This window comes from Hydra vulgaris, chromosome 05 (genome assembly GCF_038396675.1).
Source record: "Hydra vulgaris chromosome 05, alternate assembly HydraT2T_AEP".
Taxonomy (NCBI): Eukaryota; Metazoa; Cnidaria; class Hydrozoa; order Anthoathecata; family Hydridae; genus Hydra; species Hydra vulgaris.
The window spans coordinates 40,824,985-40,841,073 of NC_088924.1; the positions used below are offsets into that span (position 1 = coordinate 40,824,985).

Genomic DNA, 16,089 nt, shown 5'->3' on the forward strand with positions numbered 1-16,089 from the left:
ATCGCTCAATATTTTTGTCCTACAGACAATAATTGTAGTTGGAAAACTGTGAAGAAGCTTCTTATCTCAAATTATGTGAAGAAAACTAAAACAAACAATGTTAGACTCTGACTCTTACTGAGCCTGCTTTGATAGTGTCTTCAAAGTGGTCAAGTAAGCCAGCATGAGTCCTTTTTTATACAAGGCTTAGTGTTTGAAAGTGATGATTTATGGACTGTTATGGTGATTTTTTTGGGTTGGCAAACCACACAATCAAAGAGCAAAGCCTTTAAACTTGTAACATCAGCAGAGAAGAACGTAAAATATTTCTCCCCAAATGGCAAGACTTTTGCTTATCTTTATCATGATTATCCATTTGAAAACGTATTCTATTTGCAGAACTTTTAAAATACACTCTAACACAATTTCGTGAGTTCATTTGCATGAACTCAAGATAATGTGTTAGAGTGTATTTTAAAATTGAATATCATTTATTTACTTAACTCAAAACATAGGGATTTTTGTTTTCAATAATAAACTTTCAGTAGAAAATTTTTCAATGCAAATATTTCTTTCTTTGAACAAAACAAAACAGACTTACTTTGGGATTGTCCATAAAGTGTGTACGCTCGATGAGGAAGAGGGGGTCTGCAAATGGTGTATATAAGATGGGAGGGCCGTGGGTGAATTATGAAAAAAAGGAGACACTAAATTTAAAAAAATATTATAAAATGATTAAAATAAATAAATTAAAAGCATAGGTACTTTTAGGGAGCTGGAGGGTACTCAAAAAAGGTATTGCAAAAAGCGGGAGAAGGAGGGGGGGGGGAGGAGAGTAGACAAAAAAGGCGTACGTACTTTATGGACTACCCCTTAGTCTATGCATATGATCTTTTAAAAGGACTTTTTAATGAAAGTGTGAACGATTTTTGTTTTCTGTCAGTCGGAATAACAAGGTTATCAGACAATATATTAAAATATTTGCTTAGTAAAATTTTATTTTAAATTATTTGTGTTGTAAAATAGTAGTTTTAATTTCTCAAAAAGGTTTACTTAAACATTTTTTTAATCTTAACTTTTTATTGCCGCCATAACGAAACTGTTAACTGCATATTATTAAGTATAAATTTAAGAACTTTTACTCAATTACTTTCATTCTAATAATATTTTTGAAAGTTTTCTTTTTTTTTTTCCTCAACAATAAATTTTTTTAAATATTTTATAACTTGGAGGAATAATGACACCAAAAACCAGAATAAGTATAGTACTTATACTAGTGTTGCATTTGGTGCATGAGAACAGTTTCTAGTTTCAGAATTACTAACCAACAGAAACGTTGTAAGATATGGAATTTTATTAAGAGAAAGCTGCAGTGACATATAAAAAAAAGTTATCCTGTAAAAGAATACAAAAGAAATTATCCTGTAAAAGAATACAAAAAAAAATTATTTGAAATCAAAAGATGACCAATGATATACAACCAACTTTACTACACCAGTGGTCAAGTGCAATTTTGAAATTTACATCACCTAAAATAATTACTTTCAAACAATTTGTGATATACTGACGTTGCGGAACAAGGCTTCAACAGTAGTTTGTCCGAAAAAAGTAGGAGCCAAACATATAATAAACTTTAATGAAAAACTTGATAAAGTTTATATACACTAGTATGCAAATGTGTAACTGTAAAATGTGATAATTTTATTTGTTCTGATGATTGTAATAAAGAAGTTCATTATAAATGCAAATGTATCAAAGAGTACAAAATACCATCTAATGACGTTAAGTTTATATATTTTCATAAATATATAAACTTAAAATTGGAACTTTTACTGAGTTTCAAATTAATAACATTGATTTGATAACATTGAAACCGGGAAACAGTTCAAAAGAATACGAAGAAAAGATTGAGAAAAATGTTTTAAGAATTGAGTCACCAATGTAATTTTAATTTTAAAAAATAATAGGTCAGATGAAATTAGCTATCAAGAAGTGATTTCAGTAATGAAATAGAACCAAATCCCAGCAGAAAAACAACGTTATATGAACGTTAATACAATGTTAATGCAACGTTGTGTGCCTGCTGGGATAATGAAATTACTAATGCAGAATTACCTCTATTGCTAGCGAAACCAACAGGAATAAAAATATTACAATGCATTAGATATTGCACACGTAGCTATGAATTGCGTAAGGTAAATTTGTTTAAAATAAAGTTTGTTTATGTATTTATGCTAATACATACATGATCAGTAATAGAAAAATAGCAAGAAAATTAAAAATTTCATAGAATTGCGTCAGATATATAATAGTCTTATACTATGTTAAGTAGGAGCCAATCCGATATTAAGTTTTCGTGAACTCACCGACGCATTTATGAGACATCTTGAAAAACGTTATTTGTCATATACGGTCAGAAACATTTCACTGAAGAAAAAAAAAAGGTATCAATGCAGCTGTTAGAAAACTTACGTTGATGGGCGGGGATAAGATTTCGGTGGTGTAAGGAGAGAACTGGGAGGTCTTTGGAGAGGTGAAAGCAAGTAATTTTTAGTGATGAAGGAACTTTAAAGTAATACATAGATAAAGCTCGTACAGTATATGCATGGATGAGATAAAATAAAGTAAATTTTATGCCTCGTAAAAATGAGGTATTACCTGCTTTTTAACCGTTGAAACTAAACAAGAATTAAGAGTTGATGAAATAATCAGTAACCTTGTAATAATGCACTATTTAATAAAACCATTAATGCATATTTTTAATCTTTCTTTAAAACAAAAAATATTTACCGAAAATTTTAAAATTGCAAAAGTTATAGCGGTTTTTTAATTGGGTGATTCTTTTAATGTCTCTAATTACAGACCTACATCCATTCTTCCTTGCTTCTCTAAAATACTGTAAAGAATAATGTATAATAGACTATTTTCTTTCCTCTAAGCAAATAATATTTTATATAACAAACAATTAAAAATAAACTAGTAAATTACGGAGTTAAGAATGCAAATGTTTGATTTTAAAACTACTTGTATAATAGGAAGCAGTTTCTTATGATGGTGGTAAAACTGAAAATAAGACAATCACTTGTGGAGTTTCTCAAGGATCCAGTTTAGGATCGGTTTTTATTTTTGATATACATTAGTGATTTAAGCAGAGCTTCAAATATATTTGACTCTAATTTGTGTGCTGACGATACCAATTTATTTTATTCTCATAGAAGTATAAAGACTATATTTAAAACAGTTAACAAAGTACTGTTAAAAGTAACTGAATGGTTTCATACAAATAAGTTGTCATTAAACTTAACCAAAACTAAGTATGTTTTTTTACACCGCCTTTATCAAAGATATGAAATTCTTCTAAAGATCCCAAATGTTAACATTGGGAATCAACTTATAAAAAAAGAACACTCAATGAAGTTCCTAGGTGTTCCTCTTGACGAAAATGTCACATGGATAAATCACATAAAAGTAATCGAAAATAAAATTTCTAAAAGCATTGGCATTCCTTATAAGGTAACACCTTACCTAAATCAAATTTGCTTAAAATATATCTGGTTCGCTTTTATTCATTGTTATCCCAATTATGCTAACATTGCTTGGTGCAGCACCAATAAAAAAAAAAATAAACAAACTATTCAACAACAAAAACATGCCATAGGAATAATATCCAACGCAGACAGTCTTTCTCATTCACAACCACTATTTATTAATCTAAAAATTTTATATGTTCACCACTTTGAAGCCACTAAGCTTTCTATCACAGCTAGTGGCCCCCAATTAAGGAGTATAGTAATTAAAGACAATATCAAAATGCTTGAAAGCATAAATATTTTAAAATCAAAACTAAAAGAAATAATTTTAATTAAATCAAGAAGAACTTCTTCTAGAGTAATTTTTAATTATTGGTCTTTAAAATACTGTTTAGTATATTTTCATTTCATTTGCGAATATTTAAATAAAAAACTAAAAAATTTTCATAAATTTTATTTATTCTGTTCATTTATTTCTTATTTTAGTATATTTTCTTCATTTATTTCTTATTTTAGTATATTATTAGTATATTTTCATTTCATTTGCGAATATTTAAATAAAAAACTAAAAAATTTTCATAAATTTTATTTATTCTGTTCATTTATTTCTTATTTTGGATTTCTTAATCGTATTTATTAAAAGCTTTTTTGTAAAACTTTGAATATTTTTTTCGTTGTTTGTTTTCTATTTTTGCTTCGTATTCATTTATTATTAAAAATAGATTTTGTTATTTATTATCTTTATTTTTTGTTTTGAAATGATCAGAACACCAAATATCTGTCAAGTAAATCATACTGTTAATATAATCCTGCACCTTCACCTTTTAAAAAGGGCTACTTATAATTTTAATGGAATTAAAAAAATGAAGACTTTTTAAGTTCTTTTTCTTTTGCTATTATGAAAAAAAAAGTAAAATTAAAATATTTTTTTTTAATAAACAACACATTCTTTCTAAGTTTCTGAGTTTTAAATTAATAGACTTCGTTGCCATTCACTTCTATTGTACCTAATTTGCAATTTTAGTAAGAGTTGGGAGGTTTCCGCCTTTTAATTCGACAGTTTTACAGTTGCAAGTGTTGAACACTAAATAAAAAGAAAACTCAATAAGGAATTTTCTTAAACAGTAATATATATAAAAAATAAGTTATTATTGTATTCTTTTTTTTATTAAAAGTAATACATATATATATATATATATATATATATATCTTTTAAAATCATATTCTTGTTATACGATATTTATATTTGTTAAATTTGATTAAAACGGCTGCGTATAAACATTTTGTTTTAAATATATTTCGATGTAATTATATATTTATTTACACAATATTTCGCTGACCTTTTGCGGTCAGCATCATCAGGTGTAATAAAAAACGTTACAAAATTGTTACAAAACTACATAAACCAAACCGTCAAAAAAGAAGACATTACAGGCGTAAAATAAAAATAGTTTTTATTAAATGGTATAATGGCGTCAGTTAAAATTTTTTTGAACAAAATAAATGGTCTCCAAGTTCTCTTGTTTTTATTCATTTTATTTTCACCTTTCAATTTTCTATTCTTTTTTGAAGAAGATCTTTCGTTTGCTTTTCGTATCTTCATGATTTTTCTTTTTCTTCGTTTTTTTTTTTTTTTTTTTTGAATCTCTTTGCCGTAAAGAGCAGTGATAAAATCTTTTAAAATCATATTCTTGTTATACGATATTTATATTTGTTAAATTTGATTAAAACGGCTGCGTATAAACATTTTGTTTTAAATATATTTCGATGTAATTATATATTTATTTACACAATATTTCGCTGACCTTTTGCGGTCAGCATCATCAGGTGTAATAAAAAACGTTACAAAATTGTTACAAAACTACATAAACCAAACCGTCAAAAAAGAAGACATTACAGGCGTAAAATAAAAATAGTTTTTATTAAATGGTATAATGGCGTCAGTTAAAATTTTTTTTGAACAAAATAAATGGTCTCCAAGTTCTCTTGTTTTTATTCATTTTATTTTCACCTTTCAATTTTCTATTCTTTTTTGAAGAAGATCTTTCGTTTGCTTTTCGTATCTTCATGATTTTTCTTTTTCTTCGTTTTTTTTTGAATCTCTTTGCCGTAAAGAGCAGTGATAAAATCTTTTAAAATCATATTCTTGTTATACGATATTTATATTTGTTAAATTTGATTAAAACGGCTGCGTATAAACATTTTGTTTTAAATATATTTCGATGTAATTATATATTTATTTACAGCGAAATATTGTGTAAATAAATATATAATTACATCGAAATATATTTAAAACAAAATGTTTATACGCAGCCGTTTTAATCAAATTTAACAAATATAAATATCGTATAACAAGAATATGATTTTAAAAGATTTTATCACTGCTCTTTACGGCAAAGAGATTCAAAAAAAAAACGAAGAAAAAGAAAAATCATGAAGATACGAAAAGCAAACGAAAGATCTTCTTCAAAAAAGAATAGAAAATTGAAAGGTGAAAATAAAATGAATAAAAACAAGAGAACTTGGAGACCATTTATTTTGTTCAAAAAAATTTTAACTGACGCCATTATACCATTTAATAAAAACTATTTTTATTTTACGCCTGTAATGTCTTCTTTTTTGACGGTTTGGTTTATGTAGTTTTGTAACAATTTTGTAACGTTTTTTATTACACCTGATGATGCTGACCGCAAAAGGTCAGCGAAATATTGTGTAAATAAATATATAATTACATCGAAATATATTTAAAACAAAATGTTTATACGCAGCCGTTTTAATCAAATTTAACAAATATATATATATATATATATATATATATATATATATATATATATATATATATATATATATATATATATATTGTATTTATAATATACATAATATTATTCTGAAATTCCTAGTTATTAACATTATTCCTAGTAATTGTATTATAATATATTATTCTTAGTTATTATTTATAACATATATTAATAGTTATTATTTATAATATTATTTATTATAGTTATTATTTATAATATATGTTACTCTTAGTTATTATTTATAATATATATATATATATATATATATATATATATATATATATATATATATATATATATATATATATATATATATATATATATTATATTATACTGAAATTCCTAGTAAGATATTAACAGCTTAGTGATATTAAAATACCTTTACTCTAAGTAAAGTAAATAATTTAATAATTTAAAGTAAATATTTAAATAATTGAAATCAACTTTAATATATTATATCAAATCTGACTAAATAAAAAAATAGCATAAATATCTTAGCAACAGTAAAGAATTCTCTTTTGAACCTTATCAGAGTAATAATGTACTCTTGGGTGCTTAATACACGGGAGGGAACGTTTTTTAATTTTCGGAAATTTTTTGCACCCACCTTAAGCTTATTAAGACCCCCTCTTTTGATAATTTTTACTTTGTTATCAACAAAAAAAGATCTCGAAACTTAAAAAAAAAAAAAAAGAAAACAAATATATCAGTCACTGATATAAACAAAAACTTTCAGTGAATTAAGAAATTAAACATTTTTGACCTATTGTACATCTCTAAAATAAAATTTTCTTTTATTTCTCACCCTAATATAAAACTTATATAACCATATTATATAAGTTTTATATTATATAAGCATATTTTATAAGGCCTTGTTATGAGATTTTGCTGCGTAACTTTACTAAATAGGGGAAAGAGGTCTTAAACGGGCCCCTTAGGTGAGACAGGCCCCTATCAAATCTCTTGTTTAGACAATAACTATTATAAATTTAACTGTAGAATATTGTGCAACAGAATAAAAACATAGTTTTTTTCATTGGTATTTTTTGGCAAAAAGATTATTTGAAAGTCGTACTTTTGAAATTTTTTCGAGCTAAATATTTTTTACTGTAATCGTAAAAAACATTTTATTGTGTTTTGTTGATACTTTCTAAAGCTTTAACATGTTATCTCTTAATTAGCACAAGATTTTTATGAGAATAGTCAACAATTTATGTTTTTCACTGAATATTAATAACAAACTCCAAACCGGTTGAAATGGGTCCTTTGGGTCCATTTCATCCATGCAATTTGTAAGATTTTACGGCAAACTATTTCAGCTTAGAGTCAGTTAAAAAAAGATTAAATTAGCAATATTATTAAAGTAGATAAGGCTTTTATTATTATTTTTATTCGAAGAAGGTATTTACAACAACTTCCTTATTTGTATTTTTAAAAATCTTTATAATCTTTTATTTGTGTCATTTATTTGCCTACATATTTGAATATTGATTATAACTTGTACATTTTTGTGAAAATATGCAAATCTTACCTAATTTTCGATTTTGCAAAATTTTTTATCAATCCTTATTAAGTACAATATATACAGTGTTGGCCATTAAATTAGGACATTGACAAAAAAGTTACATCTTACATTTATTTTCATATATAAATGCACTAAAATGAAATACTGATAATGAAATAGTTAGTGAGTGCATCCTAAATCACATAATAAACCAGTTTGAAAAAAATTAATATATTGTATGTCCTCCTCTGGCAACTATTAGCGCTTTTACACGTGTTGGCATTTCACGAATAAATTGATCTGCAAGTTTCTTGAGACGCTCATCATGATGTCAGACATGAACTAGCTTCTCAATTAACTGTGCCCTATTCGTTGAAACTGTTTTATTTACTTCCCTCTTTAACTCTCTCCACAGTTCCTCAATGGCGTTACAATCTAGGCTGTTTCCTGGCCATTTTAATGCTGGGACATTCCTTTCGTGAAGAAGTTTAGTGATGGATTTGGCCATGTGACAAGATGCACCATCATGCATATATATGCAATCGCCATCTGGATACCATTCATCTAATTGTGTAAATAACTTTCTCTCTAATAAGTTTTTGTATTTTTCTTGGTTCATTATACCATCTATAATGTGGAGTCGCCCTGTCCGATGAATAGATATCACTCTCCAGACCATAATCTTCTGTGGGTGTTTAACAGTTTCTTGAATACAGTCTGGATGATATGTTGATTTGCATGATCTGGCACAGTTACTTCTCTAGTTCAGTAATATTGCCACCAGTAAACAAAGTTTTTTTAATTCTGCCAACAGTCTGATGGGAAACATTAAGTCTTTTAGCAATATCCATATTTGTAAAAGACGAATGTTGCAACAAGGTAGCAACCTCACGACGTTTTGCGGGACTAATGTCCGAGCATTTACCCATTATTAATTTATAAAAATTTACAGATATATTATAGTTTCAAAAAATAAACTTCCCTTAAATCCAGTCAGTATATTAATTATTACTAATTTGACTAATCATTAAAAGTTTTATTCTGTTGCATACTGTTCAACGTAACACCAACACAACTTCAATATGAACTTAATCACCTCGCAACTTCGTAATTGACATACAACGATAAAACTAACTTAAAATTCTTAGCATTAATTAATATTTTTCTAAATGTTTGTTTATTATTAAATTACCATGGTTTCAGAACACTAACACGGCATTGGTTGTGTTATTTTTAACTCAAAATCAAGAAAAAGTGAAATTTTTATGATTGAATTGGCCAATTTAATCAAACTAATCCAATTGGACTAATTTTATAAGCATTTTTTTCTATTAACTCCCTTTGTTTTAGATATGGGGAAAAATGTCAGAAAAACAAAAAAGCAGTGCTGGAGTGAGATGTCTATGCCATCAGCTATTGAGGCTGTAAGAAAAAAAGAAATGGGATTAAAAAAAGCACTCAAGCAGTTAAATGTATTACAGAGTACTTAGCAAAGTAGGTGTAGACATAATTTGAACTTTGTACAAATCTTGTTGAAATCACTTTGATCAGTAAAATGTGTGTTTTCTATTGAAATGGAAAATGAGCTGGTGACTCATACCAAGCAAATGGAAGCTATGCTTTTTGGTTTAACACCTCAAGTTTTGCGTAAAGTTGCCTACTAGTTTTCTAAACTTAACAATCTCCATAAAAAGTTTAGTTCAAAAAGTGAACAAGTTGGTATTAATTGGTTTCGTGAACGTTCAACTCGATATATACAATTATCTGTAAGAACAGCAGAGCCAACTTCTGCAGCAAAAGCACAGGGCTTTAATCAAGTCAATGTTGGAAAGTTTTTTTTTTATTGCAAGCATTGCATGAAAAGCATCACTTTTTTCAAGATTGAGTTTATAATGTTGATGAAACAGGCATCACTACTGTTCCAAATAAGCCATCAAAAGTGGTTGCTATTTGTGAAAAGAAACATGTTCTGCTGAGCATGGGCAGTTGGTTACAGTGGAAATCTGCATGAGTGTGTCAGGCAATTTTGTGCCACCTCTTTTTGTTTTTCAAAAGGTTTACATGAAATCTGAACTAATGGATGCTGCACCGCATAGTACAATTGCTATTTTTCACCCATCAGGTTGGATGCAAAATGATATATTTGTTACTTGGTTCATGCACTTTATAAAGCATGCCAACCCAAATGAACCAGTTTTGCTAATATTAGATAGGTATAAAACTCATACTTCAAATTTAAAAGTAATTAATTTAGCTCGTCAAAATAATGTTTTTTTAATGCGTCTTCCACCGCATTGTAGCGATAGACTTCAACCTTTAGATGTAGCTTTTATGAAGCCTTTAATGACCTATTATGCACAAGAGGTTGAAAATTGGCTGAGAAATCATCCTGGACGAGTTGTAACAATTTATGAAATAGCGGAACTGTTTAAAAATAGTTACTTGCAGACAGCATCTACAATCATTGCTAGTAATGGTTTCGTTAAGACATTATCGTGATGGCATTTCGATTTATCGTGAAATGCCATTTCACGATAAATCGAAATGCTTTTACAGAAAATTATTTTACTTCAGCACTTTTAACCAATATTTCTCAGCAGTTGCTTAATAAAAAAATGACTTAAGAAAATGTACTTGATCAAACATTACTCTCGCCACAGCAGATTCTGGACATTACTCAAAACGAGGATTTGCTCAATGACCTTTAGGCCTCAAAAGTTGTAACACCAATTGTTAATTAAGTTCTGACATTAAGTCTCAACTTTTCAATACCAGTTGTTCCACCAAAAGTTTCAAATAAAAACCAATATTTTCCCTTGACAGAAGTTTCTTTTATTCCAAAGGTTATTACACAATGAAAAAAAAATCATCAGCAGAAGGTTTACTGCTGTTTTGACAAGCAGTCCATACAAATATGATTTGGAAGATGCGGTAGTGGTGTAGTGGTAAAGCGTTTGCTTCATAAGCGAGAGGTTCCGAGTTCGATCCCCACCACGTCCCTGGTAGTACCGCGCTCAACTTGTTTCTCCGCGCAGCGGCCTTGTTCATCAAAGTTTGTGTTTCGGAGTTATAGAGTTGAGAGAGGGCTATAACCACTATAAAGCAGCCTCCTCATCTGTAGTGGCCTTCTCGGCTTTAAGGAGGTGAATAACAAAAAAAAAAGAAAAAAAAAAAAGAAAAGCAAAATAAAAAGACAATAAAAATGTTATTAATAGAAAACCAAAAGTTATTACCAGAAATCAAGAGGGAAAAAGTAAAAAAAATAAATTACGAAATCAAAAAAAAGACCACACTATGTCAAAGAAACTGATAAAAATAAAAAATTCAATAAAAAAAGCAATGTTACGTGCTGAAGCATTGAAAAATAAAGATAACTAATCCTTACTACTTTACTGCTATAAGTAATAAATAAAACGGAGGTTTCATTTTTTAAAATATATTTGAAAAGACCACTTTTAAATTTTGTTAAATATTGTATTTATGTTTATAGCAATTATAAAAAGCACTTATGTTTATTGTGTTTTTTGATATTTTTTAAAATTTAACATATTATTAAACTATTTTTAATTTGCACAAGAATAGTTCAATATATTAGTTACAGTCAATTTTCGTTTAACAATCAGGTTTTATTAAGAAATTAAATAAGTGCTCATTTTAAGCTACGTCCAGGGTAAAACGGGCCCCAGGCATCTCTTTGTTCAATGGTTATTTTCTAATGTAGAGCATAGATTAAATTTCCTGAAAAATACTTTGTTTGTACTTTTCAGTTGGTTATAGCTACCTGATTCTATAATTTTTTGAAAAGGGAGCCCGTTTTAGGCCTCTCTCCCTTAATCATATTTACATCGATAAAATTTAAATTACATCAGTTGCGTATTTTAAAGAACCGCATTGTAATTCAAATTTAATTTAAAAACACATTAAAAATCATTAAAAGTCTTTATAAAATATTTATAAAGCACCCTTTAGTTAAACAATATTGTATAAATAAAATTTTGAAAGTTTAAATGTCGTTTGAAAAAAAAAAAAATTCCTTATTTAAAAAAACTTGTACTAATTATTTCTTAAAACATTTTGTTATAAAATACACAACACAAGTTTCTTAAAACATTCATTATAAAACAGACAACATTACAATGTCTTACGTTTACAACATTTCAACATCTTACATTTGCTTTCTCATAAATTAGTTGTTTTTTTAAAGAAAGTTTTTTAAGAAGTTTTTCATAAACTGTTTATGGGTGAATTTCTGAACGTTAAAACAAAAAAAAAACAACCACCAGTTAACTAATTAATCATTTCTAATTGACGTTCACTCTATGATCAATCTAAAAAATTAATGATAATGGAAAAAGTTAAGCTAAAAATTGATTTCCTAACTAAAAAAATCATCTATTCATAAAACTGTTATATAAAGTTTACTAAAAAAATCCCTAAAATAATTTTTTCTGCATACTTGATTATGGTTTATCAAGCAATGCATTTATATACAGTTATTTTTATGCATTTATATGCAGCTTTTTATATACAGCATTGTTTTTTTATACATTTATTTTATTTTATAAATTTTATTTTAAACATTTAGTTTAAAATAAAATAAAATTAAAATTTTTTAAACTTTATACTTTTTTTATCTAAAAAAAATTATTTCACTCTTGCGGTAAAAATGTTTACAACAATTAATTACAATGTTTTCTGAATAGGTATTTTAAAAGACTGTAAATTATAATTTTAAAATTTTAGAAGACTGTTTTGTCACCTAAGCCATTACTTTTTTAAATTATAATTCAAAAATGTAATGGCTTAACGCATAGGTGAATTTCGTTTAAAATGGCGTAATGCAATAACTAGACCTGTGATATTAAATCCTATTCAAATTATGATGAAATAGCTATTTAAAAAATGTGCATTTGACCAAGAGCTACACTAGAACTAAATTTTTAATTTGTTTTCTGTAAAAATTTCCACTCACCCTATTATTAAGACCCCCTTTATTAGTCCTAAAAACCTTTTTTATTATTCCTAAGAAACTCAAAAATCCTACCTCCTTTGTTAAACTCTTGAAAAAAAGTTTTTTTTCCTAGAGTATAAGAAATTTCAAAATTTGCTCAAACTTTATATTATTTTTATCAACTTTTATTTAACTAATTTTTTTTTTCTTTTTCATTTTGCCTTTTGTTAAAATTGTTTTATTTATAAAAAAGAAATTTCAATAATAAAAAATCCTGGCCAGGGCAAGAAGATTTGTTTTATCACCAAGCCACGTTACATAAGTAAATAAGTGATGGATAAAAGAGTATAAATATATACAAAACTTCAGCAATAAAATAGTTTTTTGCTAACAATCTGCCAGCGGAATAATTAAAAAAAAAAAATAAGACAATTGAGATAATCGTGAAAGTTTTCACAAAAAATTGCGTTAAGTTTTAATAAAAACAACGCAGTATAAATAAGTATTTAGGGCTGATTAGTGAATATCAACAAAAACATAAAGTAAAAAAGGAAAACAATTACAAAAAGCTTACGAAAATGTAATAATTTTAAATGATTTATTCAATTTAAAACCTTTTAAATTGTTTTTTAAAACCAAAGTAGTCTTCAAATTACATCACACAATTTTTGATTGTTTTTGATTGTTTTTGACTGTCTTCCTCCCCCTCATCACAACATCTTAACATTTTAGTCACAAGACCCATATGAGTCATCACAAAAACCAGTACTCCCCTAACCCATGACGTAATTTATGGATGACCCCAAAGTCTGATATATATAGATTTTTTAAAGTTCGTAAGAAGTCTTTGTTAGGAACTTTTTGTTTAATTTAACTTTTAAAACTAAATAATAAAAAGATAAAATTTTTCAGGTTCACTATTTAATAAAATTAAAATAATGTTATGGTCAGAAGATTAAACGAGACATTAGATAGACAAAGAGCATGACTGTTAATTGAACTTTGTATTGAATACTACTTCAATTTAACATCCAAAAGCAATGGTCTTAAAGGCTAAAGCTTTAATAAAAAATATATGCATAATTTAAATTATCTATTAAGACCACTTTTGATTTGCAAGTCTTCATATTTATTTATTATAAAAAATTCTTTAACTAACAAGGGTATACATTAATTACTTGTCCCTAAATCTTAAATAAAATATAGAAAGCATAAATAGGATTTAAAAAGCAATTAAAATATTTCATTTAGTTATGACTACTTTAATTATCAATTATTTTCCATTTCTTTTTTGAAGTTGCAATGTTAACACTATCTAAAAATGATCATATACTTTATAAATAGTATAAATATTTGGTATTTATTATAAAATAATGGTTTACTAAATCTTTGTTTATAAAGTGTTACATGTTTATAGGTTATATTATTTTTTTGGCATTTATTTTACTCTACTTATAACAATGCAACAGTTTTAAAATTAGTTTTTTTTTAAAATAAAACAATGTCATTTTTCAATCTGAAATGTGTTTTCTTAATTTGAAATGTTATTTTGTTGTTTTAAATGTAGTAAAAATAAAATTAAAATAAAAACTTGAAGACACTGTTCACTTACATCTGAAACATATTGCTCTTTAAAATTGCTTCACTGAAAATACTTTATTGATAACCCAATGGGCACAGGACGTCCATAAGTATGTGCCGTTTAGGTCCATTCGTCCAAGTCCAAAATGGGACATTTTTGGTCCAATAGAAGTTAAAATAAAATTATTCAAAAAAGTTTAAAAACAGTTTTTTATATTTATTTATATACAGTTATTTTTATGCATTTATATGCAGCTTTTTATATACAGCATTTTTTTTTTATACATTTATTTTATTTTATACATTTTATTTTAAACATTTAGTTTAAAATAAAATAAAATTAAAATTTTCTAAACTTTATACTTTTTTTATCTAAAAAAAATTATTTCACTCTTGCGGTAAAAATGTTTACAACAATTAATTATAATGTTTTCTGAATAGGTATTTTAAAAGACTGTAAATTATAATTTTAAAATTTTAGAAGACTGTTTTGTCACCTAAGCCATTACTTTTTTAAATTATTTTAAATAAGTAATGGCTTAATGCTTAGGTGAATTTCATTTAAAATGGCGTAATGCAAATAACAAGACCTGTGATATTAAATCCTATTCAAATTATGATGAAATAGTTAAAATAAAATTATTAAAAAAACATAGTTTAAAAGTTGCCAATTTTTCAACTTATTTGATAAATATAACTATTTAGTGATAGCTATCAAATATTAACTTATGCTTTAACTATATAGCTCTAATATAATATTATTTTATTTAGATTAATAAATTAAGAAATATGGACTATAAAAAGTAATCAAATAGGCAAAAAAATTTTACTTCAAAAAGTTTATTTTGTGACTATAAGTCTTTATCTATCTAAAATTGAAACCAATAAATTCAAACTTCTTCAAACTAATAATAGATTTACGTTTCTTTTTTTTTCAATATAAATTTTGCATGCAATATAAACTTATTAGATATTTTATACTATAAATTATAGAGATTTGCATTAGTACTTGCACAAACTTGTAAAAAAAGGTGATTAATTTGCACACAAAATGTTGTGACTCTATATGGTATTTAAATTTGGTTCAATATTTAATCAGGGTTCATGGCAGTTTTAGAAATCCATTTTCCCTGAGTTTTCCCTGATATCACCTGATTTCAAGTACTTTTTCCCTGAGTTCGGTTGGTGAAAAGTATATAATTTTTCTTGTTAATGTTGAAGGATATAATACTTTCGCAACTGAATCCATGTTCCCCTAATATTTTTATAAGAATTTTTTATGGAATTAAATACTTCTTAATAAATTGATAGCAATCTGTTAAAGGAAGGTTTTTAAGTAATAAAAATTAGTTAAATATACAAAACCATAGAAGTCCAATAAATACAAAAACTATATTTAAAAAATAATAATTTGTATCTATCATATAATCTTTCCATGCAATTTATTGATAATTAAACCTTATCCATTTTATTATTCTTTTATTAGAAAAATAAAATGAAGAAATTTTTTTTGAAGATATTTCGAACAAAGTAATGTGTTTTAACAAATATAAACTTTATATGAGAACTATTCTATATAAAGTTATTTTAGCAACTTTCTCTTTTGCTCTAGGATATCAAGTGCAAGCTCTAATTTCTTAATTTCTTCGTCTTTCTCATTTGCTTTTTGTTTCATAGCATTAGCTTTAGAAATTAACCTTAGATCTTGCTTCTCTTTGGCTTCCTCAACAAATTTTACAAAATCAA

General features: G+C 26.3%; 1 protein-coding gene across 1 annotated transcript in view; it reads right to left on the reverse strand.

Moving 5' to 3' along the window:
- Nucleotides 1–4,420: 4,420 nt before the first annotated feature.
- Nucleotides 4,421–16,089, reverse strand: part of LOC136080867 (uncharacterized) — a 39,160-nt gene continuing 27,491 nt past the window's right edge. Inside the window, exon 4 of the mRNA XM_065798206.1 lies at nt 4,421–4,593. Within this exon, the coding sequence (XP_065654278.1) occupies nt 4,517–4,593 (77 nt within the window). The 3' untranslated portion in view covers nt 4,421–4,516. The remainder of the gene's footprint in view (nt 4,594–16,089) is intronic.